Source organism: Copidosoma floridanum, unplaced genomic scaffold, assembly GCF_036245765.1.
Source record: "Copidosoma floridanum isolate Cflo_tuat_1 unplaced genomic scaffold, Cflo_Japanese_pri ptg000014l, whole genome shotgun sequence".
NCBI lineage: Eukaryota > Metazoa > Arthropoda > Insecta > Hymenoptera > Encyrtidae > Copidosoma > Copidosoma floridanum.
In genome coordinates, this window is record NW_028321891.1 from 1735913 (window position 1) to 1763042 (window position 27130).

The window sequence follows — 27130 nt, forward strand, 5'->3', positions numbered from 1 at the left end:
TGTATAATGATGATTTTAACAAAATAATTAGAAGTACAATAATTGACAAAAATAAATAACAACTGAAGATCTAATAGATTTCAGTTAATAAACAGTGTTGTCCATGGATTTGCTCGTATTTGTCAGTTAAAATTAATTTTTTTACGGTCCAACATCATAATTTGTATAGAAAGTCTTTGTATAGTAATCGCATTTCCAATTGCGTTGGAAATGCTGTTTGTTCTCTTTTTTTTCTGTTTATTTTACAATCCGAGGGAGAGTAAACGATCGCTTATTTATTACAAGTACGATAATTTATTGAAATATACTGTAATTTAACTTTTATAATAAAAAAATTTTTAAACTTAAGCTTAGATAAGTTAAAATCTTGTAGCATGCATTTTATAATGCACATGTTATACAAGACTGATCACATTGTCTTTAATTTTATTTAAAGCTTTAATAAAAAAGGAAAAGAGTATTAGCAGAGTAATGAGTCTTGATTTCGAAATTTACACCCAAAATAAAAACAAAAATAAATGAAAAAGAAATTAAAAAAAAATGATAAATATCATCAGACTTATGGATCAGTGTACGAAATTAATAAAATTAGACGACGTAGGCATGCTCACAACGTTTTTTATACTTTGCCAATTTGAATTCACACCCTACCCCCTTTGATTGTAACGATAAGTCATATCACAAGTTGCTTACACAAAATAACGATTAAAAAAACAAAAGTACAATTCAAACCCTTGAGCAGTGGAGATTGAATCAGCGAGAAAAAAAAAAAAAAAATTGTGAGCACGCCTAAGAGAGAGCAAAAAAAATTGAGGTGATCGAGGCCAATCTGAAACACTACTAGTAGCAATACATACACACAAAAAAACTATATATATACATACGCGTTGTACGAGTTGTATAAGTGTGGTGGAGAGAAAAAAACGTGCGACTAACGCAATACGACGTTACGTGCTCGCTTTGAAACGAACAGGGGAACAGATGTTCTTCCGAAACAAAATATACGTCAGAGTAGTTTACAGCTAATACCAATGAAAAAAATAAATAACACATTCCACAGCAAAAGTCGCAAAAACACTAACCTGCGAGAATCTTTTTAAACTAAACTGTGTGACGCCGTATAAAGGAAGGAAATGGTAAAAAAAACACTGTCAAATACACGCTCATACACTGCTAAAAAAATTCTGTGTTGTTGTGTTTCTTTATTGCCTCGGTGCATTGCAACTAAGCACACTGCCCCAGAATCCTACTTTTCTACCTTCTTTTTTCTCAACTTCCGTCCCTCTGCATCTATAACCTTATACTATTCTCTTTACTCTCGTGCCAAAATACATACGATCCACTTTTTCGTTTTCTTCCCTCTAAAATACAATTATTTTTTTGCTGGCTTTTCTTGATTTTTCTAACTATACGTTGAAACTGGAAGTAAAAAAAAAAAAAAAATGAAAAAAAAAATTGTGATTTTTAAAGTAGAAAAATAAACATCACCATGTCCAAATTTACTGTGAATATCTAGATGCACTTTTAATGGTCAATTATATACATAGAAAAGCCTTAGCAGTTCTTCTATGTAACCTTTGCTTCGAAATCTCAGGATTTGATTCATTGTACGCCGATAACGCTTCGTCACTCTCTACCAAGTGTACTGTATCAACCTACAGCATATAAACCCACTAGGTCAGAATATGATGTCCATTTTTATATTGTCTGATTTTTTAAAATTATATTTTTTATTATCTTTTTTTTTTTTTTTACTTACGAAATAACGCAAGTTGGAGCATAATACCCTCTATTATGTAATCTTGATCAAATCGATTCCATCACCACCACCATCGTCACATAAAGGTTTTTTTTCCAATGTAGTTACAGTACCATACATCGCACACACACACGTACACGAACACGTGACAGGAGAAGCCGAAGGGAATTGATGGACAATGGAGGCCAGTGAAAAGCGAAATCAAACATCTTTTCAGACATCATCACCGGGGCCCTTCCCGTCCACCAACTCTCTCACTCGTCCACACATACGTGTGTATACTTGCACAATCGAAAAAGCATTAGGGCGACGACGAGGGGTTGTTGCTGCTGCTGATTATCCGGACGTGAGCTGCTGCTGTGTACATTGACGCCCCTTGTTGTCGGAGGTAGTGCGCATACGTATACGTATGTGTGCCACTGGACGCAGAACGAGATGTATCAGCGTGCGAACGACTTCATTCTCGATTTCGTCGAATCTCTCTTTAATATACTTTTTTTCGTTCAAGCTCTATTTTTCAAGATCTCCTTACAACTCTTTTTCGCCTTCGTTCGAGCAAAAGCAAACAGCGATTTCAGTCAGATTGTTTTATGAGTAAGGCCAGGTTGATTGCTAGTGGATGGAAAACAATTTAAAAAATTCACACCATTGGTTGCCTCGAATTTTGATTCACATCAGAAAGAATAAGGGAGTGAAGAAAAAAAAAAAAAAAAATCAAGTGGACGAAAAAAAAACTGGACTCGCGAGCACTTTGGCTGCCTACAGGCCGTCAATTCAGAGAGTCTCACCCGAAGCAGCTTTCGAAAAAAAAGGGTTCTCGCTCACCCGACCTTCTGTATGAAGGAGGAAGTCCGCGCGCTACCCAAACTCTCGAGGCGCATGAGATAGATCGCCCTTACACTCGCCGCGAAAATCACGCTGGAGAAAAAAAAAAAAAAAAAAAAAAGAAGGAGAGAAGAAATAGTTACTGGTGCTCCGAGAGAGTAATGCACCTCCCCTCGTGCCCAAAACCCTCTCATCTCGCCCGTGCCTTTGATGCAACTCCCTTATCTCCGATATAGATCTAAACTCCCCTCGGATATCGCGTCCCTCCCTCTTATTTTCTCGCGCGCCCCGTGTGAAACCCTTTTTCACGCCCGGCAGAGTGGCCAGCTCCGGAAGTAACAGCTACTTACTCTACTCGCGCTTTTTTAATGCACGCGTTTAAAGAATATCGCCAAACAGAGGAGGAGAGGGATGCAATTGGGAAGATGACACAACTATTTCGTTGGTTCGCTATACTCTTATGAAATTGAATTTTCCGTGAAAAGAGCCATTTGTGTTTAATATAATGTACTTGCGTTTCGAAGTGCAGCTCCCACGCGTCCAATTTACATTCCCCAAGATATGGATCTCGTGGGTCGGAAAATAAAACAATCAGCCCCTCTGGCGCTCGCCTAATACACCGCAGTATCTGCATGAGGATCGGAGGAGCCGCCGCGACAGCGAGGCGTGACCAAAGGGGCAGAGAGAGGCGCGGAAGCCAATGGTACGTATGGTAATACAACGCGCGTAGTGCGGCGATGATTTTATTCAAAGTAGCCGATAAGGCCCCCGGGGCAACAGAAAACAGCCCATCTTCGCATGGGTATAGGCGGCTATGTCGCTTCTGCTTCCCCTTCGTGCTCACCTGTCGGCCGATAGCCAGACGCCGTATAAGATACGCTAATTGAGAGATCTTAATTGGGCGCCCCTTCTTTTTGCGTTTTTCTCTCTCTTTCCCTGTCTCTTTTTTTTTTTTTTCTCAATCATTGCTCGGATTGACAAATACTTGAGCACCTCTTGTATTTACAAAAACGGGGACTCTTTGAAAACCATTAGCGGTCGAGTGCATCACCGAGAGGCCATTAGCGTGCCAGAGTGAATGTTAAAACCTCGAGAGATCGTTGATGTTATTAAACATCGATGATTTACAACTCAGTGGCCGTACGGTTGGCCAAAGGGATGACAATGGGTCTGTCGTTGAAAAATGACTCGGGCCTGCCTCTCTTCCGGGGTAGGCTTGCGAGGGGCACAAAGGCGGAAGGGGAGCGTGTGTTTTTTGTCCTCGCGACTTTTCGAAAATCCAAGGCCTGGCCGGACTTTGCGGAAGAGAGGCGCACCGTGAATAGGAGCGGCCGCGCACAAAAGAGGCTGCCCGTCGATGATCGGCCCCTCCACCGATATACATATATATCGACGCGGAAAAAATGAGCTCCGGATTTCGGCAAATCTCCGAGCACGCCCTTTCATCCTCTTCTGCTTCCTCTTGCGCTTGTTCGTCTTCATCTTTTCTTTTTTTTTTTTTTTTTTCGTCCAACATGCATATACGCGGTCGGAGGAATTTTCGCGCCAGTCCGAGAACTGGCTCGTTGGCTTGCTTTCTCTTTCCCTCGGAGCCTTCGCTCCGCTACGGTGATTAATGTTTTATTTTTTTTTTTTTTCCCCCTCTAGTGCGCTCTTGAATCTTTCATTAGGCTCTGATATCGATCATGATTGATTATCTGCGAATAAGTTATTTATGCTCGGCGCTCCCTCCCTCTCTTTCCTCGCAGCCGGTCTTTGGGATTTGAAATTAAATTACGAGAAAAGCCATATCTGGAGCGTTGCCCCGCGAAAATTGATTGCTTTTGGGAATCGAGGCGGTGTTGGGAGGCAGATTTATTATTTTCAGTTTTCGTTTTTGTTTTTTTTTTTTTTTTTTTTGCAGATTCTGGGATTGCCGGACGGAAAATCGGACACCCTGGGTTTGGTTACTACGTAATTGGCTTATACTTTTCGTGATCAAACGAATTTTGACACCAAGACGGGAAATGTGATTTTTTTTTCTTTCGACATAGAAAAGCATTAAGAAATTTTACTCGTATGGATAAAAATTTATATTTTAATGAAGGGTACCTACTTGTATCAATTAACAAAAAAAAAAGTTTCTAAATTCTTTAAAGGTGTAATTTATGGTACAAAGGTTCAAAACATACTCTTTAGGAAAACGGGCCGACTGTGCGTGTGCGTGGAAACTCAAAATTTTCTCGTTTCTCTAAAAACATAGAGTCCCTGAATCATAAGAAATTGGAAAATTTTAAATTCAAATTTTTCCTTTTAACAAAAATCAATTTTTCAATTTAATTGAGATAAAAAGAAAATTTTTCTCTCAAGCCTTTAACCGGATACACGTTCACAGACATCTCAAATAGGCATTCTCTCTAAACAACGTACAACCTCGATTTTTGTGACCATAAACCATTTGTCTTCCACGTTTTTTCAGCATAATTTATTATTATAAAATTTTCTCTCCGAAGGAACACAATGACTAGTCATATTGTAAAATATTTCCATGTACAATTCGACCAAAAGCACAGATCCAAACTGATGTATACGTATTGTGATTCACTGTATATGCATACAAGTACGTGTTGCAGCAACAGAGCACCATTATTGTTTCTAAACAAACAAACTTAAGAAGTAAATCACGGCATCCGTCACCCAAGCCATTTAACGTCGATTCTCATCCTTTTAACGAACAACAACAACAGCATACATACCCCGCCCTTCAAAGTGCGTTGTCGGCTACTAGAAATGAAAAAAAAAAAAAAAAAAAAAAAAACGGAAAAGGACTTTCACAATTTGTCGCCGCCGCCTCGGCAGATACGTCTTTCATGCGTATATATACGCCTAGATACAGCGTATAGTGGATACACGTAAAGAAAGCAAAACGAGCGCCCAAAAGAGAGAGCAGCCGCGCCCATATCCGACGTAAATTTTCGGGTCCCCACCGAAGAAAGCCTCTCCTCCCCCTTTCTCCGCAAGATGCCCCGCAGAAAGCCGCACGCACATACCCACCTCTACGACGAACAACGGTAGGCAGCAGCGGCGGCGTTGTATCTGCCTTTCTCGTAAATTTGAGCCCAGCAATTGTCGCACGGAAGGAAGCAAGGGCCACGAGCACTACCGGGTGGGCCACGCGACACCTCCCCCCCTCCCCTTTTGGGGCATGAGCGCACCCCACGTACAGCTGTGGCTATACGGCACCTCATCCCGCCCCCCCTTGTACACGTCTCGGCAGCGCTTCCTCGGTCTTTTTTATCTCAAGGAGAATAAGGGTATACCGTCCCCTTGCCCCGTTCGACTCGCTTCACACTTTCTTCTCTATACACGGCCGCAAAAATCTAAAGCGTCGACGGGCCCTTTCTTCCCATTGTAAGTATGATTCAATCGGCGTGAAGGCGAAAACACGCCAATACCTCGTACACGTGCATTGTTGCCCCCACAGTTACGTGGAAATCATACGGATGGAGTATACAAATGGAGAAAATTAAAGTAGAACCGTCGAGGGGGTGTCACGGGCCACGATCCTGGAATGGGGATATTTTGAAACCCATTTTGCGTGCAGATGTTGGGAGGGGGGAAAAAAAAAGGAAAAGTAGAAAACAACGGGAGCGGTAAATTAAACTGCATGGCGAATCAGAAAACGGGGGCACGCTTATCTCTTATGTGGTAGCGCAGCTGTTGATTTTATATACATATATATATATATGACTCGAGTTTTTGGGAGCGCGACCGGTATATACCTCGGCGCGTCGGTGAAGTAAGTCACTTCACCGCGGTGGCACCGGGTGGCGAGTATGGGCCAGCCTTAATTGGGAGTCGAAAGAGCCGCCTAATGGTTCGAGAGAGCCGTTTTTTACGATAATCGCTTCGTGATGTTCTCAGGTGCGCTCCGGAAATATATACTCGCGTATATACACCGAAAACCCATAGCCCGATGGTTTTGTTTTTACCGCGCTCTGTCTCGCTTGTCTTAATATGTATAGGTATACCTCGCTCGCGCCGGTAGAGAGATCGTTAAGGCCCGATAGGGGATACATAGGCTGCCGATCGATGTTATCGCTCGTGGTAATATAATTTTTACTTTTTTTTAACAGTTTCTATGATACTTTGAAGCCTCGCGTCCCTGCACTGAAAAACTCACGGAACATTTATATTCAATACGCTACTCTTTGGTACGCGCAATTGTCCCCAAAAGCTGCGGGTGCGGAAATTTTTTAAAAGTTGCCTAGAAGTAAAAAAAAAAAACATTGCAAACCGAACATTGCATTCGCGGGGTGGAACAATTCGCGAGTCCGTCGAGGAAAAAACCTGGCAGCGTTCGTGGTCCTTTTGATTGTACTGTTATCGTTCGCCGGTCATCCCTCGATACGGCAAACTTGGGGCAGATGCCCGCACCCCCTCCGGGAATTTTCGGCCCTTCGCTCCCCTCTGATCTTATTTCGCTGCACTTTGCGAGCCTTGAATATTTATTTCTCTTTCATCGCGAGTGTAGCTCCTCTTGGCCGCTCATTAGGTTAATTCGACTTTGGCAGGGAGCCAGTTGTTTTCCCGGGACATGGACACTCGCTGACGGACCAGCATCGCCTTCCCCTCGGCCGTGTGGAGATGAAGGACGGAAGCTGGAGGAGGAGGGGGGGGATTAACGAGAGGCAAGCACACGCGGCATCACAGAAGCACTTCATTCCGAAGGCTCGAGCTCGCTCGGGTTGTCATATTGACCGAGTGGTCGGCCGCTCGTACATAAATTCATGTATGACTGGGAGAAAAGGGGGACTCTTTTTTTTTTTTTTTTTTTTTTTTCCTGTGCGCTTGCCTCGATTTTTTTTTTCCTACTTTTTCCTCTTTTTTTCTTTTTTATATCCCTTTTCAAATTGAAGGGTGATTTGTTGCGACGGGTCCCCCCTCCCTACTTTTTTTTTGTGTAAAGAGGTATGGAGGATTTTTTTTTCCCGAGCTTTGGAAATATGTTTGGTTTTCTTTTTGTCGTCGGACAGATTGAATTATTTGGCTGGTTGGTAATGGGTATTGACACTGGAAATGGAATAATGATGAAAGTACGAGGGAGTGAGGTGGGAAACGATATGGCTTCGGATTTTTATACATATATCCATGTATATGTGCGGGATTAGATGGAATTAATAGAGTACATTTTTCATTATGCGGGTTACAAAGTACGGGTGTTTTTCGTTAAATGTTGTTTCCCTTTTTTAAACGTAAAAGTTAAAGAGAAGTACTTCTTCGTAAACGAATCGCTTTGTTCTAGCTTATTCAATAATTATTGATAAGAGCCGAAGTTGACGCGTACACGATAAGCTCAAAGGCTATTGCCCTCTGCTAAGGTTTACCTTCGATCGAGCGATAGAAAATATTATGTTTTTTTTTCTTTTTCGATCGAGATGCAAGTAGATCAAATACAAAATTTCTCAATAAATCAAAGGCCAACTGTATCATTTGAAGCGACAGCGACGCCATAAATAAAATGTGAAAAAAAAATCGAAGGCGTCGGAGCAAAAGTATATAAGATTCAGCGTATCCCCAAGACGCGAATATATACACGCATATACATAGGCATCAAGTAGCCCGTGAATCTCGTTAGTTGCACGTGCAATAAAAAGGGTGCGAGAAGAAAAAAAAAAAAAAAAAAAAAAAGATCGAATCGAAGAAATCAGATCTGGTGTACACGCGTGCGACGATCGGCACTCTAGGTACTCGTGTGTATATAGGTATACAAGAGAGGCGGGGCACGGGCCACGCGACCCTCGCTCTTCCTCCTCGCCCCCTCTCGTATACGTTATACTTATTCTCCTGCACGAGAGCTAACGAGTAATCTTTGCTGATGCATCTACACCCACGTTTTCTCTCTCTCTCTCTCGACCCTCCCTTTTTCATCCAGAGCTCTCCCATCGCCGGTCCTCGTACACTTCTCGTTCGTCCATTGTTGTCCAGCCAATCTCCCAATATCCTTCCACGCGTACACATACGACCGTGTGGATAATCATATTTTCTAGCAAAAAAGAAAGAAAAATTGAAATGACAAGAAGCCGAGATTTCCGACCTCGATAAGGTGGGGAGGGAGGCCGATGATAATTTTTGAACGGACCGTGTGGCGTTTCGGAAAATTAATGGCCCCCAGTAACCGCGGGAGGGCCCCAGGATATTTGTTTCGCCCGTGTTTACGCCACCGATGAGGCATTATCATGCCCGCGAGTCATAGATTCGGTGACTTCGTCAGTGATTACCGAGATATTCAACTGGAAAGTATAAAGTATAAACACCGGACGTGCGTGAAAAACTGAATTATCGGTGCACATATATATATAGTATTGCACACTCAACACGAGAGTGTCATTGTTACCCATACCTGTATATTATATACACACTTTTTGCACTCTATGAGGAGAGAGTATTATGAAAACCATAACTTTGATTGCGCAATCGCGGAGAAAGAGAGAGTTTTCCCGACTCCGACTAATATATACGTGTACGTGTATCATATAGGATAGCATTACGCAAATGGAGAGCGAAAAATGCCGGTTAGCCCGCAATAACTTGCGCGCGGCCGCAGTATATACCTAATACCGGAGTTATCGCGTGCGTCAAGCCTCTGGTATTTCGATATCTCTCGCTCACTTGTCCTTTTGTAATCGTCATCTATCGATGCCATTTTTCACGCATTCACTGTAACTCGGTATACATATTTTCGTATGCACTTGTTCTGAAAAAACAAAAGAAAAAGTTCGTCATCAGTAGCATTGACCGCGTTATTCAGGTTCAATGGATCCAATGGTATAGGTATATACACTGCGTATAATATTCTCATTGTGGCGCACGGAACAAGGGAGGAGGAGAAAAGCGCAATCCTCGATAAGAGGAAGAGTCAATTGATTTGCGGCCGGTGCCTCATTTACATTTATACACGTATATAGGATACGTGCTAAAGTAAAGTATGTGTGCTCGGCTCGGCGCCACGGGCAGCATTCCGTCGTTTCCGGCACGATGACGCGCGTGTCGCTTACCGTACACGCGCTCCTCGCCTCGATTTTCGAGCAGCCCCCCTCGCTTTTTGTCTTATCGGCGTTTCCTTCGTCCGCCGCTTTAAATGTAGTATGCTCTTCAATTATTGCGTCTTGCCAAATTGGACGAACAAGCAATGGGGCCCCTTGGGAGAGGTGGTGGCGATGTAAATCGGGGATTTCGGCGAATCGATTTCGGGGAGCGCGAAGTTTTTTGAAAAATCCTTACCACCCACAGCACGGCCGATAAATCATTAACTTTTACGAGCCGATCTAAGACAAATGCGCGCCTGATTATCCGAGCCGGAGGAAGGGAGCGCCCCCGAGCGATCGTAAAATTCGAGCTGCTCCCGAACGCGCTCCTGGTATATCGGCTACACGCCAATAATTACAAATCAGCGAGAAAAGAGGGATACGGAGTGGGGGGGGGGCGAGCTGTTTTGCGCGCGTGTGGGCTCTCGACTTTTTTTCGACTTTCGTCGTCCTCGTCGTCGTCTCGCTTGATTGTTTTTCGCTGTCTCCCCGCCTCCTAATAATGCCTAAGCTTTTTTTTTTTTCATCCTTTGACTCGTTGCGTTGATGAAGTTTTGCCGTCACGATGGGCTGAAATTACATGTTTATGATGAATATGAGTCTTTTCGACCGCAAACTGGAGAAACTTACGATCCACAGTAAGATGTTTATTGCTCTATTTCTTTTTTTTTTTTTTTTTATTTATGAGCATGCCGATTGATATGGAAATTTTAAGTATATATTCTATAATCACCAATAGTAAATTTGAATTATACTAGTTATGAAATCTTTAAAAAAACCATACTCTCTACAAAAGTAAAATTTATTTACGTTTATTATTTGAGAAGCTTATAAAAATAGTTTTTGTTGGATAAAGTAGTAAACTTTTTAGATGTCATGCTATCAGTCGGTACGAGTGTTATCTATTTATCTAGGTAAGGTAACGTACGATGTATCCTCATGAGGTATGAAAAGTTTTAACCTACGTTACCAACGGAAGATAGTAAATTTTTTGTTGGTATAAATGCTAGCTTAAGATAATCGTTAAATGTTGATGCTCTTCAACAAATCGCATCTAAACAAGGAATTTTTTTATTGATAATTTTAGTGTAGATCATTATTTATCACTAAACCGAAGAAAAGGTAATCCTGAAGTATCATGAGTAATTATGAATTTTCAAGTAAAAATTAGTCCACAATCAATAGATAAAAAATCCCCCGTTAATGTGGAACTTTTTTTTACATCTCTCAGGACCCGGTTATAAAAAGTATGGGTTCTCAAATCCCAAAACTAGAAAAACGATTAAAATTCTAGGTCTGCATACACCAAACTATTGATCGATTGATTCAGAGTAGAAAATTGATAAACAAGAGAGTACCTATAACTATGTATATATGTCATCGTTTTGAAGTTCAATATGGTAACAAAAGTGTATAAAATGTAAGTTTTACTTATGGTATTCATAAGATATCAAATTTTTAATTTTATTGCATTACTAAGGTATAATTTAAACATTAATAGCTAGTCATAAACTAAATAATAAAGTACATACTTTTTTACAACTTTGCTTACTTTCCCATTTAAATCAAGTCCAAGGTAGCGTGAATGGTAAATTCCAGTTAATGGAAACATTAATTTTCAGATTCTATTTGGTGTACTGTGGGGGGGGAGAGGGTTGTATGTCGGGTATTAAACTCTATGTAACGTAGTGAAATAAAAACCATTTCAAAATTTTCTTTTTAATCTCTTGGTATCGCTCATGTCTAATATACATTCACAGTAAAAGACGAATTTCTACCTGTGTATTTCTTTCTATCGTAATTTTTGCGATATTTGTATATTATTTATAGGGATATAGCAATATTAGGTTTCGATTACTTTTAGTTCAAAAATATCTATTATTGATATCGTACGTGACAATAAATTACAAGTACTAAAATTTTACATTATGGTGTACAACACTGCCAATACCCAAATTTACTTATCCAATTTAAAAGCCATGTTCTAAATATTTAAATTGAAAGTATTGAAATGAAAGCCACAGTTTACCACGTGGGAGAATGATGGGTTTAAATATGTCTATAAATTCAATGTAGAACTGTATAGTGTATAGACAGCCTTTTTTAGGAAGGCGCCGTAACCAATTTTATCACCAAAGTCTTTGCGACAACATTGCTTTATTATATTTTTATTACGTTACGCTCATATCAAAAGCACCAATCATAAGTAAGTTTTGTATTCTTTCAACGAGTTTCATAAATAAAATAAATTATTCCATCAACATCTCATTTTATCATAGTAACTTTTAATGGTGTATATTTTATTGATATATTGTTGTGTTGCTGTTATAACTTTCCAAACCGGAAAATTGGATATCTTATTGACAAACTCAGTAATAATTGAAAGGGACTGTCGAAAAAATAGTTCGAAGTAGAAAGACTTTTTTTTTTGCTCGGAAAATTTCGCTAAAAAATTGAGTACATTTCATTGTAAATAAGAATATTTCATTGTAATAATCATCACTACATCGACTGACTGTACTATAAAGCAACTTTTTCTAAAAAACCTCATTAGCAAGCAACTGGCTAATTGTCAGACCTATACTGTCCATGGAAAATTGTATCTCGGTCCTTGCCACCACAACTGGTTGGACCATTCACGAAAAAAATTACAACGAATGCATCCCAGAAAATATCTAGAGGAAAATTTTAAAACCCACCCTCGCCGTTGGAAGAATCATCCCGCCCGCACATATACGCACACCATATACAGTGCACGATCCTTTCGCGCAAGTTGGCGCGACCCCATAATAATATATCCCTCGGAATGGAGATGATGATCAACTTCGGTAATCAGCAGATGGTAATGCGTAGAGCACAATAGAACAGGAGACGAGAGTCGGACCCAATGAAGGGTACATACATACATGCGTGTGTGGTTGAGGATATACTGTACAAAACGAAGAGAGCGGCGATCTTATCGCACCGCGCACGGGGCCAAGGGGGAGATGACGGATCATCACCGTCATCGGGATTGCTCCTATCCCAGCCGGGTGCGATGCTCATCTTTCGCCCCGCGTATACATACACAATCCAGCCAGTTCTGCGAACGCGAGAGCCCGTCCGTTGACGGGGGGGGGGGGATGATGCTTTTGAGGGGGTCGCTCTTCATTAGGACAATCTGAAAGCTTTTATCGCATTTTTTTTCTCTCTCTCTCTCTCTCTTTTGCATTGGTTGCCGGTCCGCGCACCAACTCTCTTTATTACCCTCGGATGCAGTGTTGGGTTACACAAGGATCCCAGCTGGTAAGGGCGAACGTTGCCATAATAATAACGATGATGCCATCTCTGTAGCGCGTGTATTATATTTTTTTATGAATTTTGAATTTGAAGTGCAAAAATAGTTACTTCAACCCAGCCCCCCCCCCCTTTACCACATCGTCATGCAAATACAATGTACGAGGTCACTCGATTCACTTTGCATGCGTAATACCCTGCACGTTTATTTACATACGAATCGAAGGCAACATTTGCTCTCTCCCCGTCCCTCCCGGCTGCCTTTTATTTTAAGAGACTCTTCATCTTACGTAACCAGGCTTGGAATATATATATATAAGCAGATTGTCCGCGGTGGATTAGTGGTCGATGGGGGGGAGTTCCAAATGGGGGAGCCGAAAAATGATAAAAGCAACTTTGACGTTCGAAGCACATGACAGCGGTAATACCCGATGATAACGTTCGAGCTGTAAGTCTAATGGACGCGCCAAGATATACCACGTGAAAAAATACATTCACGGCAAGAACACGTGTATCACAGTCGATCCTCTGAAAAATTAATCAGTATGATTGAGCCACGCGCGTGCGTGTACAAACAATGCAAAACCAATCAGGGACCGCCCTCTTTTTTTTTTTTTCTCTCTTCCCCACAGAGCTAATATTTTGAGCGCAATTACAAATTAATACTGTCGGTGTTTGCCGGCGTTCGACGCGGCTAAAAGATGCAGGAGGGTGGTACGTAGTGTAGCCGTGGAAAAAAGAAAAAAATAGTTGCGTTGTGCAAAACGTAAGACGAGACTGTACTCCGCACAAAGCCCACGCGTCAAAGTAATTTCGCCGGGCGGCACGCGCCGGTGGCACGCGCCGAGCAATCTAAATCTAATAAAGCAAACAGCCCCCGCGCCCATCGACGGCTGGATCTGCGTGTGCAGCTCCCGATCGCTCGTGTAACGGGACACCATGTGAACTAATCGCTCTGAAGTGGCCCTCCTCGGCCCAAGTGGCCTGCACCACTAGTTCTGTGTTGTCGTTGTATCCTGTTTCGCTGTACACCCGTGCGGTGCATTCGACCCTCGTATACATGCTTGAGCTTTATTTTACCGATCGATTAGCAGATATTGTTTTGAGGTAATCATTGTACACTGGGAGCTGGGGGGTGTAGGTATGTTGGGTTGTGGAGGAAAAAAAAAAAACCATTCGACACGAAAGAGTTCAAAATGTTTAATTCCCAAAAAAATTTTTTTCGCTTATAGTTTAATATACATCAACAAGGTTCTCTCCGTCCCTTTACTTTTTTAGTATCATAACCATTATTATTATTATAATTATTATTATTATTATAATTATTATTATTGTTATTACTATTTTTCTTCTTTTTTTTCTTTTTTTTTTTTTTTTATCATTTTCGTGTTCCAAAAAATGGACTTATATTCGTAACGGCTTTGTGCGTGGATTAGGGGGTAAATAAAGATTCACGAGGAACAAAAAGAAAAACAACTTTGAATCGAGAAAACTTAACGAAAGAAATCGGGGTTTCCGTCTCCTTTTCTACAGACTGTAAACGAACAAATAATACAATCTCCACTGCGTTTTTGCTTACTTTACACGTCTATTGGTTACATTGGTAGCATTAAATGGGCGACTAATTTTCTCGGTACTTCCTAGGCTAGAAAAAATAAAAATATGAATTCGAATTCTACCTACAGTGTGACTCCGTACTTGTATTTTTTTTTGTTTGTTCCTCTTTCGTATACTTTCATAAGTTCTGTGTAAGTTTGGACCGATTTATCAAACAATCCGATTTGATACGTACAATTTATTTTTTTTAATTTTTATTTATCATACATTATTCGAGACCCCGCGTGGATCGCAACATGCTCTCGCTAACACTTACGAATTTAAATTATCACCCGTCGATTGAACATTTTTTTATTATTTTTTTTATTTATTCATAAATTCTTTGAAAATCCAGACATCCTGAATTTTCCGACGTACTTTAATACGGAAAGTTTTTGACTATCAAAAGGAAGAACGAACATAGAAAAAAAGCATCGCGAGGCACGCAGAATCCCTTACATAAAAGATAAGCTTAATGTTACGATTCTAGGATTATGTACATCTATGTATAGATAACTCATGATTACTTTGTTACTTCGCTTGAAAATTTTTTTTCTCTCTCTCTCCACTGCGCAACGGACACTCGGGTCTCGTATCGATCGTACTTTCACATTCCTTTTTTTGTACATCGCAACAATATTTACAAATGTAATGTACAACGTTAAAGTCTATTTTTTTTCTGTTTCTTCGTAATATGTATAAATTATTATACGAACGCATTCATCGTAACTCACTACAAAATTATCGATACTTAGTGTCAGACGCACTTTGTTTTTTTTTGTTTTACTTTTCATACGAGGCCAAAAAGTGGGGAGGAGGAGACGTTAACGTCTTTGCTGTTTACAAGCGATTTTTTAAAGTTACTCATTGGGGAGTAATACGTCCATCTTTAGCTGCTCTCCAGAGTTTGCAAAATTCCCCTTCGCTTTCCTCGTGAAACATTCAAGGCCTCCCCCGTCCCCTTAATCTCGTAAATATACCATTCGATATTGTTCTCGTTGTCACACGAGTCCAGTGCTTTTGAATTCAAATAAAAAAAAGTGCTTGCCTCGTCTAAAAAAAAAAAAGCATCGTCCATAAAAAATTCATGTAACCTTTATCGTAGCATTGTCAAGAAAGACTGGAGTTTTTTTACTTTTTTTTATTTCCCTGTATTTCCGAAAAAACGAGTAATTTATTGTATGAAACGTCGCGGTGTTACGTTATTTTTCAATTGGAATACTACGATGTCGATACTTATGCCGCCGCACAATGAAAACGAAATAATCCGACGAAAGTTCATCCTGACCTTTTCTCGATACACACTGGATATGTATAAATTTTTCTACTATACGCTACAGTACTTGAATCTGCCTCATGTCAAACCCTCTCGTATTTTATTTATCATCGGACTTGCATTTGCGTCATGTTTGCGTTACCGTTACATTTGTCTGGGTTAAATACAATAACAATAATTTCTTATATGCTCGTGTTCTCATACCGCGTTACAGAGTTTGTAAATTCATCCACAACAACACTCGTTTAGGTACGCATATATTCGTTCGTAAATAAAATCCATTGAAGCAAATGACGTTTCATGAGTTTATTAAAAAGAAAAAAAAAATTCCCCAATGGATAAAATAATTAAACGCGTTGATATAAATATAAAAAAGAAAATTAAGTCACGAAAAAAAAAAAAAAAGTTTGTCAACTTTCTCGTAAACAGCACTCGACCCTCGAGTATAGGTAAGCGCAAAGAAAAAACCGCGAAACGGGCTCTCATCTGGTCGTGCGTTCATAATCTGTACAGATCAAGTTTGCCCCTCACTCTGACGCGTCTCGAGTGAGAGACAACAACAATAACAACAACAACAAGTAAAGCCCTTTTTGAGCTTATCATGCGAGCGACGGCTCTACTTGCCGCTCGAGGATGAAAGCAGCGGGCTGTTGGCCGCGGAGTGATAGCCTTGGCTGCAGGTGGGCAGCATGAACGGGTTCATGTTGAACGGCGAGCCAACGACGTCACCTAGCCCTGTAACATGCCCACTGTGTTGGTTTTTACTTTAGTCATTGTTTGGTGTGGCAGTGGCATTGCTTTTTTCTTTTTTTTTTTTTTTTTTTTTTTTCTCTTCAAGCGTGACGAGTTGCGAACATCTTACAACAATTATGAAAAACAATGATACGTATGTGATGTGTAGGACAACGTACAGCAAAGCCGCAAACATAACGAAGATTTCATGTGAAGTAGCGATCATGCATGTGACAATTGATACGGTGGAAACACAAAGTACTCGAATTGATGAGCTTTTAATGTTTTTTTTTTTTTTTTCCAATGTCGTGCTCTCTATGAAATGAGGTATGATATGACAACATGGTTGCACGTGCGGGGGTGTCTTTAGTATCAATAATGAGTTGCAATTACTGTTGGTTTTTTTTTTTCGTTTTGTCTTTTTTTTTTTTTTTTTCGTGTCTTGTTAGGTCTTTAATTGATTTTACTGGGCTGCCGTAGCTAGGTGGTGCTGTGTGGACCAGTGCTGTGGGACCGAGTTGGTCGGCGGTCGGACTACGGGAGCGAAAGCACTGCTGTCCCCGGCCGAATAGAAAATTCCGTACTGTTCGTGCGCTAAAACGAAAAACAATCCACAAGGAAAAATCATAAGTTACGGCCAACGAGAGACGGCAGCTCTGTATACGTAAACACAAGCTTGGCATGTATGGTATCGTGGGCATGCATTTTTATGATTTCATCAGATGACGATTTAACGATTCACTGTGACACATTGCACTCAGTTTTCGCTTAGCTCTCCTGTATGGAAAAAAAAAAAAAAAAAAAAAAAGAAAAAAAAAAGATTCCGAGAGGCTCTAATTTATACTTTCGTTCAATGATCGAGATGAACACATTGGACACGTAATGAGGTGAAGAAAATGCGTGAACTTGAGCGTCGACAATAAACACAGCCAAGCAAGCAAATACGTATGTATGCAAAGTTCGCATGGTGATGAGTAAGCAAATGCAAGAGCCAAATGTATGAAGTAAAAAAAAAAAAAAAAAAAAAAAGAGAAAAAAAAACAAGAGACCATGTCCATAAAAACAGTGACAACTTACGCGAGGTGTACAGCGTGGGACTGCCGGCGTAGGGATTAGCCACGGAGTAGCTGCCGGTGGTGCTGTGGCTGTGGGGCGTGCTGGCCGAGCTCCCGCAGTATCCGCTCCCGTTGCCGTTGCTGGCGGCGCTCGAGACCACCCCCCGGGGACTGGCGCTACTGCTCTGGCGATAGGCGTCAGCGCTACCGGGCCCGCTGCTACCGCCGGCTCCACCACCAGCCGAGCCGTTGGTGCTCGCTGTGCCCCCGCTGCTCGCGCTCGCCCCGCTTCCAGCGCCCGTCGTCACGGAAGCTCCGTCTGGGCGCCAAAGTCAAATGGGTAAGGTTGCTGTTGGTAGTGCACCGCCTCTCTCGCGTGATTGGACTCCCAGCAACTAGCGCCGTACTCACCACCGGTCCACTTTGCGGAGGAGCCGTTCTCCTGGACCGTGACCGCCAGCTGGCCGGTGTACGAGTTGAAGCCCGTGCCCGCGGACGTGCCCGTGGTGGGAGGCTGTTGTTGCTGCTGTTGCTGAGACCCATGACTGGAGCCCGGGCTTCGGGGTGCCGATGGGTTGGCGCGGGGCATGTTGTATAGGGCCTCGGCGAGATCGGCCGCTCGTTTCAGGATTATCTCCTTGGAGAGCTTTTCCGGGTCTCCCGGGTGTCGGGGTATCAGCTTCTGCAGCCTCTCGAAGCCGTAGGCAATCGTCGGCTCGTTCGTCGCTGCTTGGGAAAAAGGGGTAGGGTGAGTTTTTTCGGACCGTTTTTCGAAAAAAATTTCACGGGATCGGGAACGAGTTTGTTCTTGATCAAAAAAAAAACAAGCGAAATAAAGCCTGTGGTACGGAAATTACTATCTCTGAATTTTTAAACTTTACAATTTCTTGATTTTACGAAATGATTCCTCACTGCATTTTATTCTTTAATGAATCGTTTTAGCAGTCGTTTTATCACGTAATTAGGCTCCACATGCCCTTTTCTTACTAAAAAAGCTCGTATTGGTAAACTATTAGGTTTTTCTTTGCTCTATGAACTGTGACAAAAAATTTTAAACCTAAACTGTGGAAATTTTAGATTCTGAAAGAGTAGTATCACGTTAAATTTATTTTGTACAGTTACATGTGAGTCTAAGACCAATGAAAAAATTAAGCCATACGTTAATACCAAGAGAGTTTAGTTCTTCTCTCTACGATGCTTTATTCGTAGGACAAGATACGTAACGGACAACCTTTGAATTGAATGGCACACATGAAAATCGGCCCATATAAGGGTAACAATAATATTTATCGCCCGAACCCGTATCACCTATGTATAATTCGCAATACTCACAAACGTAGACGAATCTGCCCGGCGAGCCCTTGCAGAACTGCTTGCCCTTGTACGACAGCAGCACCTCGACGACGCCGGGACTGCGCTGCGGCGGCGACTGCACCCTTATGGCGTGTGGCGTTATCAGCTGCGCGAGGACAACAAAAACCAAAAGGCAGGGCGTCAAAATTTATCGCAACACGTTGCGCGCGAGGAAAGGCATTCGAGTATGTGTATTATCTCTCTGTGCAAATCCGCAGATATAATATCTCTCTCGCATCGTGAGAGAGCAGGACTTACCTCACCCCACACCAGTATGGAGCCAAAGACAACTTGGAGTCCGTCGAAGAAGTTATCGCCGATGATTATGACCGTCGACCCTCCGCTGAGCCAACCCTCGCTCGGCGATAGCGCCTTTATGCAGGGCGTCGCCATTTGCAGGGGCGGAAACAGACCTAAGGAGACAAAAGACGCTCTGTTGTTGTTATCATTATCATTACCACTGTGTATATTATATACCTACGTGCTGTATTCGTGCACGTCCAAATTAAACGAATCGCCGTTAAGGATGCCCCGATGGGGTAAAGGGGAGGAAAAAAAAAGTAACTCGAAAGAGGCCGGTGCCCCCGAAACGAAGAAACGTCATAGCGGCGGCGTATCGGCGGACCCGCGCGTAAAATTACCAAAATATATCCTGTTTATTCGCTCCCCAGGCCACACAGCTCCGAAGGTGTGCTTCCCCAGTCAGACGGGGTGTATCCGCTCTATCTTTTCCCGAAAAAGGCGAGGGCGGCAATGTATGCGAACGCGTGCAGGGGCGAAAGGAGAGGGCGATCGGACCCGCCGCTGTCTCCGCTCGGAATTTATAACCCAATGATATCATTTTGTATACTCCCCTCCCTCCCGGCGAACCGTTCTCCCTCCCTCCCTCGGTGTTTCTCTCGGTGGGTGCGCGTAGGTGGCGAGAAAGAGGCGAGGATCGGCAGTGAAAGAATAACGAAGACCGAGGCATTTGCATACGGAGATAGCGCCGGTGGAAAACTGTGCAACCTATACAGCAAAGTCAGCTGCAGTAAACATTCGGAGGAGTACTTGTTTTACACTTGCAGTTCGATCGTTGATGTATGGCGTTCATGCACGGCAATGACCCGATAGTCGATATTGAGATCAAAAAGGTAGACGAGCAGGGGCGAGGGGGAGACAAGAGCCGGGAAAAAATAATCAAAATAAGGAGGGCTCGAGGAGAAAAGTTTTTGTGTACACGGAAAGAGAGATATGGAGAGGGAGAGCGGCTGACATAATGGTATATTGCCGTGGGTGCCAGTGACTCTCAAATGTTCCGCGAATACAATAAATCTCTTTCTCGGGCCTCTCCCCCCTCCTCGCCCTCCTTAACAAACTGCCGCGCGAATCGTTTGTTCGGGGTTGCGGCACTTTGCACGGGTTTATGCGGGAGATTACACGCCGATCGCGAGCCCACGGAAATTAATATTTATGTGCGCTCGGGATTATTTTCCGCGGAAAATTCGCTCGGGGGGTATCGCTCTAATTGAAATATTATGCTGATTTTGCCGGGCAACCCGCGGGAGGTTAACCATTTTTAAAAAAAATTTTTTGTTTTAGTTAGTGGACGGTTCAAATGTTTATTTATCTGTAATTAGGTGGTGCAAAGGGTAAAAAAAAAAAAAGCTCGAGAGCAACGAGTTACAAACAGGGTGGCCCACGAAAATCTTGGGTTCTTAGCCTACACAGAGTTAGCGGTTCAACCCCCTCCGGTACACATTCGAGGGGGAGAAAAAATGTTTTTTTTCATTCGCATCCTAAAATCGATATGGAATCGTATGAAAAAAAGAAAGTCTAAAAATATTCCACAGCCGCATTCTACAATCCAAGTGTATAAACGATAAGAATCCGGAGGGGGGACGGAAAAAAAAGCGTGAGCTCCGGCTTTTAAATTTACTCTTCGGCTTCTCGTGGCAACCTTATTTTTCCCCGAGCATCTTACGCATCCGTACAAAGTTACTACATAATTCGTCGCGCGTCACGGGCCATGACTCGAACGGCAGAGGCGGCAGGAGACGGGGAGGAGGCACGATAAAGCAGAGTATAGGGGAGGTGGAGGAGGGAATCTCGTTTGTCGAGGCTAGGGTGCTTTTTGTCGCTGATCGAGGAAAGCGCGCCCCGCATATCTTACACGTATAGGTACACACACCGCGCCTCTCTCACTCGCTTTACAATTAAATTGCTCGGCAGCCGCGACTATAAACAGAATTAGAGGGTGTCGTTATAGAGCGAAGCCCCTCTCGTTTCAAACGATTTCCTCTCTATATACACACGCCATACGCGCGGAGCTTTTTTCAAGCGTTGTACGCGCGTCAAATCTTTTTTTTTTATTGCGAGCGTCACTTTTAAGCGATCCTTGATGAGCACCTTATTTTTTTTTTTTTTTTTTTCACCTCGGAATAATTGATCGGTTTTAGCATTAAATTTTTTCCCCTCGCTCCCTTACCTCTTCGGATGGTAGCTTTCTCAGATGGGCAGACAGAGGTAAAAAAAAAGAAAAGAGGACAAAGAGGCGCGGGTCTCCCGAAAAATTCGAGGGTGGCAGAAAAGGGAAACGGGGCAGTTCTCCGAGCCCCTCGCCTCCTACCGTTGATTTACATCTCGTCTTGCGGACGGCCGTGGGAGGAGCGAGGCGACGAGGGGCGCCGAGGCGATATCGGCCGTTTGTATGCGCGAGCGACGCCAAACTTTGCCGAATTGCCCTGCGACTCCTTTTTCCCCTCCCCTCCTCCTACTACCGGTCGTTATACCGATTCTACCGAATCACTCGCCCACCCCCTTATTTTTCTTCCCCAAACTGCGTTTGTCTTTTTTACACTTTCGGCGTTTTCACGGTCGCAAGAGGGATGGCTCGAACGTTCGCGCGATGATTGCCCCGACCGTGAAAATGGCGCCGCGTGAAACGTCACGCGAGTCGCGTGATTTTTGTACCCAAATAAAGTACATATGACTTACCGTTGTAGTCGCTCGGGTCGCTCGGCTCTACCCGTTTCGTTCTGCGGCCGTGTTTGCTGTTGTTGTGCACGAACATGTTGTCCGACACCGCCAGGAGTAGGCCGTCTACGCTCACTTGGGTCGATATGACCACCTGAAACGATAAACCACGTATATTCTCATCCGTCCGAATGGCTGGCCACGCGTAGTCTTGTACTACTTGAAATGTTAAACATTTTTTTTTTTTTTTTGCAAAATTTTCCATTCCCTCGCACCGTCTTGGAAAACTAATGAAGAAAGTTAGCGAGGGCGCACTTTCGGCGATTCTCTCTTCAACTCAGTCCGCCCCTTTCGTCGGAAAGGATATACCGCGCGCGAGCAATGAAGGGGGTGCAGAGAGAACACCGGTCTAATTGCCACCCCGGCCGTCTAAATGACGACTAGCTCTTGGGTTGTTTTTCGCGCCAGGGTGTCTCTTGTGAAAGTTTTTATTTGAGTTCTCGCGGCTCTTGCTTCCGGCAAATTGATTTGGACCATTACAAACACGCGGGACTCACCTGGAAGCGTCTCATGTCCCTCGGGTTGCCAGCGTTCTTCAGGCAGTTTTGGTTGCACTTGAGGAAGAATTTTAAGAAGAACCTGAAACACAAAGAAAACGAGGGAAAAATATTAGCATCAGGAACTTACTCACGTTGGTGACGTTTAGTCAATATTCTAAGTGATTGGGGAGGTTGGACCAAACAGTGAGTTTTGAATAGCGCATGGACCAATCGTCGCCTCTGCGACACTGGTACTCTGTATTTAATCATCAGTATAGGTTAAAGTCGTATAGCTTACCGCTGAATATTTATAAAACTAAAAAATTAGGGACACGCGTCAAAAGACGTGTAATTTTAATTTTTACTTTATTTGTTGGACTCCCGCGTAAAAAGTTTTGCGATCGTGGGCAAAAAAAGGGGTGAAAGGCGCGGCTTGGAGGGATAAAGAAGAGTACATAAACCGCGCGCCCGAGGTGTTCGACGGGAATAAGGGCGTAGGAAAAAGCCCGGGCGAGAAGAAAAGGAAAAATAAGGAGCCGAGAAAGAAAGAAAGGGAGCCTCCGCGCCAGCCTAAAAAGCCGGCGGCTCAATTTTCATGAATTATGTAGAATATCGGAGGGGGATATTGAATTCCGTGAGCATTTTTTCGGGAGTACCTACACCCTACTGCGCGCGAGGGATCGACGCGGAAAAAAAAAAATATACTAGAAATGTTATACGTGTGTGCCGTATGTAGAGTAGAGTGTACTCGTAAAGAGGAAAGGCGAAAATCGACAGAGTAAAAATAGAACGCATGAATATCGTGTCGGGGAAGAAAAAAAAGGGGGGTGACACGCTGTAAAAAAAGAAATCAGCAAAGGAACCGAAAGGGCGGCGAAAGTGAGCCAAAAAATACGCATATGAACCGTGCCCGTCAACGAACGAAACAAGACAAAGGTTACAGAGCCCATGTACCTTCCCTCCCGTGAAAAAAATCAAACACATACTTTCAATTTGCACCGACTTATCCTACTTAGCTCTCCGTAACGCGCCACACCTGTGGGAACTTTCAATTACTGGAAAAACAAAGAACTCGCATCGTAACCGGCAAACGACGAGCTTTGGACAGCGGGCAAGTTGTCATTGCGTGAATAAACAGTATACGTCGAATGGAGCCGTACATACAGAGGCACCGAGGAACAACCGAAACGAAAAGGCAGCAGATACGGCACGCCGTTACACACTCCATGGACCGCGCGTGTAGGCGCGCATTTAATTCCGTTTGCTCCCGGGGAGGAGGGCGTTAAGATTCTATCGAGCTGCCGGATGGGGGTGCGCTACCGTCGGATAGGTACACTCGTACGCGGCATTGTGTACACGCGGGGACTCTTGCGTATCGGAGGCGCAAATCTCGCCCCGAACTACGTGTGCACATACATATATAGCCTCGAGGCGGTGGTTCACTTCCTATCTCCAGATACGTATAGGCGCGCACACGGAATTCCATCCGAAGCGATGTGTTGTGCAACGATTGGCCTTTGTTCGCGAAAATTCGCCCGTGGAAATTTTACGTGCATTCACGAATACTGTTTCTTCTTCTCTTATGCTCTAGAGGATCTATGTGGGCTGTGGGGATGAAAAAAAAAAAAAAAAAAAAAAAGATGTCAAGATCATCGTCTCGGCAACATCGGCTGTCAGAAGCGATCAAAAGACAACACGCCGAAGAGCAGTGTCTAATCAGGGAGGGGGGGGAGAGCTCGGATGAAAGGGATCGCCGGGGTCAGAGCTAATAGCGAGCGACACCCCCGAGCACGGCCGACTAGTCGTACGTGTGCGCTTTTTTTCCCTCCACTTTTCTCTGTGCACGCGTCGCGCGAGAAAGTATTGGCTGTTAAGAGGTTGCGCGGGGCGCGGCTAATGGATTGCGTTACGGGCTTGATTCAAATGCGAACTGGATTTCGTTTTTCCCGGGGAAGATGAGAGAGGAGAAAAAAAAAAAAAAAAAAAAAAAAGAGGCGACATCGATACAACGCGTGCTCGCTCCGCTCGGGGTGTTAGTTTCCGGCCCGTGGGGGAATAAACTCGATTCCGCCGGGGTGTCTATTAGATTTTTATCCTCTCGTAGTGGAGCTACCGGGGGCTCCGGAGTCATTTCGCATCATGCGCCGGCTGACGAGATTTTCGCGGAATTAGGGACGGCTCGTCCTTTTTCTTTTCACTTAGGGGCCGACGCTTGTAGCTCCGATGCTTGTTTAAAAAAAAAATAGAAGGGAGTTGGTTTTTAAAAATGTACGTGGCACACGTATCGAGGGTATTTTCGTTTCGAAAAAAAAAGTAGAAACGATCCGTCGGCATTTAACGAATCAGCGGAGCGTGAAATATGTACGCGTGCTCGAGCGGGGCAAAAACGACCGGGAGGAGTAGCATCTATCGGATATCGCTCGGAACGGCGTAAAAGAAAGGAAAAAAAAAAGATGCGAATGGGGCAAGCGCTATAGGGCCACTTTTACGAGCCGCAGAGAGGAGGAGGCGGGAATTTTGCGATGTTCGGTAACAAAAACAAAAAAAAAAAGACGGAAGCGAATGGTGCACGAAAAAAACTCAACACGGCAAAAGTTGCCCCTAATACTGCCCTCTGATAAATTCAATCGAACCTCGCAATAAATCATCGGCACCGACGAGTTTCTGTTTGCACACTCTCCCTTGTACCAATTAACGGGAGCTGCTGCTACTGTTGTCGACTCTCTTTGGAGAATAAAAAAAAAAAAAACTACATCCATCGACTCCATTATCCGCGATTCTGGCACTTACGCCCCTCCCGGATCGACATTTTTTCCCACCACTTACAAAGTTGGCTGTACATATTATGATGAATATTTCGATCGGAGTGTTTTTTACTTTCAAAATGAAAACTACAACAGTGTTTTAGAAATAGAGTCGCTCGTCCAACAAAAGTGAAACAAGACATCAGTGGGGCTTAGACGGGCATAATAGTAGCAAATGGGGCGATGGCGTAGGGTGTATCAAAAATCCATTATCTCCTGCGCCGAAGAATCTCTAATCACGTTTTGAAAAGCCCCCGGTAAGCCTCCCTCCCTCTGTTAGGAGCACAGTTCACTCTGGCTTCATTTTTATCTCCTGCATCACCTTTAAGATTCAATTTCTCATCTCGAAATTTGCGTCGAAAATTGGTGTATCACGTTACGAACAACAAAAATCCCTTTCCATAGAGCCACATATGTTCTATCCTCGATCATCGGTACAATAGCTTTAGGTAAACATTTTAGGATCTCGTTGCGAATAAAGGACCAATTCTGCGTTTTTATATCCTTGCCAATGCCCAATTACACCAAGGGTGGCTGGGGAGTCTTTTCCAGCTACTTGAAATGAGCTTTTCGAGTTGGCCGTCCGAAGCCTTTCGATACACATACCGATCGATCACCGCGAAACCATCCGATGTACACAGTATAGCAGGAGGCTCGGGGCGATCCTCCGTGGAAATGCATAATGCAAGCCCAGCCAAGAGTCTCAATTAATAAGAACGTGTGCAGAGGCCGAGGCTCGCACGATCGGTGCCTTACCCCTATCCTCTGTTGACGTATACATAGGTACACCTTAGCGATAATGCCGGGGGCTTAGTTTGTAGCGCTACCGGTGCACCGGTGTACGGGTATAGGGTACCAGGGGATGCTTAATGTTTAACCAGCTTCCATTACGCCTCCTTGCTCCGTCGAATTTACACCAAGTTTGCATTTACCGTTCCTCGAGCCAAATTTAACTTGGCCTACAAGACCGTGTGTTCGAGCACCTTGTAAGAACCATCTACGATTAAAAAAAAAAGAGACGTGGAAGCCGGCGATCATTCACCACCGGGAAATTACCCAGAGGGAGAAAAAAAAAAAAGGGGGCGGACGATAGTCACCCTAAGCCATTTAGCTGGCGTAATCAGCTTCGACTGTAGGCAAGTACTTAGCCACTGACTGGGTTAAGCCCCCCCGTCGTCTTGCTGCTGACCGAGGCACATCCCTCTCGTCGTTCTCGGCGAGCGCGTGTCTTCTTTCGGAGCGTAATTACGAGGGCATGCAAGGTAGATTAGACACAGCCGGTGCTCTGTATATATATATAGGTACAGGTCCCACGGGGGACTAGCTGCTGCACCGGCTCTCTGCTTTGCGAAAAGAGAGCAGGTCTCGGTCTATATTCGGCAGTGGAAGCGACGACCGGCTTCTCTCGCGAGCCGCTGCATAATTCATGGCTAAGTAATACGTTTTGCGCTGAGCACGGTTGGTAGGGGGTAAGGGGGAGGAAGGAGGTTACGCGTGCGGCCACTTATCCGTACGCGCGTATAACTATGTATAGTTACGGTCCGGAGGCTCCTCCTTGGAATTCCCCTAATGGCAGTCCATCACATTAGTCGCGAGACGGCAGCTGCCTTGCATCAGCGGGGCATAACACTGCACACACCTGGTACGGTAGAGCAGGTTCATATATATATATAGGACTTGCTGAGGAGGCGGGGCCGATTTACCACGAATTAGAGCGATTTACGCGACGTTCGGTTATCTCTGCCCGCGCTAACATCGGAGAGTGCAGGTATGTTTATGGGGAGTTGGTTTGGCGGATACAACGAGCGGCTTAATAGTTGGCGGTTTACGTGTCGAGGGACGACCGTGATAATATATACATGCTCTCCACGGACGCGTGGCTCATCTCCATAT

The 27130-nt window shown here is 43.6% G+C and overlaps 1 protein-coding gene across 4 annotated transcripts in view; it reads right to left on the minus strand.

The window, feature by feature from the left end:
• Positions 1-14270: 14270 nt before the first annotated feature.
• kn (EBF transcription factor knot) overlaps positions 14271-27130 on the minus strand; it is a 69301-nt gene continuing 56441 nt past the window's right edge. Inside the window, exons 7-13 of one of the 4 annotated variants that reach the window (XM_089591823.1) lie at positions 22452-22533; positions 21916-22048; positions 19198-19352; positions 18919-19045; positions 17998-18315; positions 17609-17905; positions 14271-16534 (exon numbers count right to left, since the gene is read on the minus strand). In XM_089591823.1, coding sequence (XP_089447949.1) covers positions 16416-16534; positions 17609-17905; positions 17998-18315; positions 18919-19045; positions 19198-19352; positions 21916-22048; positions 22452-22533 — 1231 coding nt within the window. In that variant the 3' untranslated portion in view covers positions 14271-16415. Of the gene's footprint in view, positions 17126-17608; positions 17906-17997; positions 18316-18918; positions 19046-19197; positions 19353-21915; positions 22049-22451; positions 22534-27130 lie in introns of all 4 variants that reach the window. The other 3 variants (XM_089591824.1, XM_014362907.2, XM_089591822.1) reach the window with 3 other exon arrangements.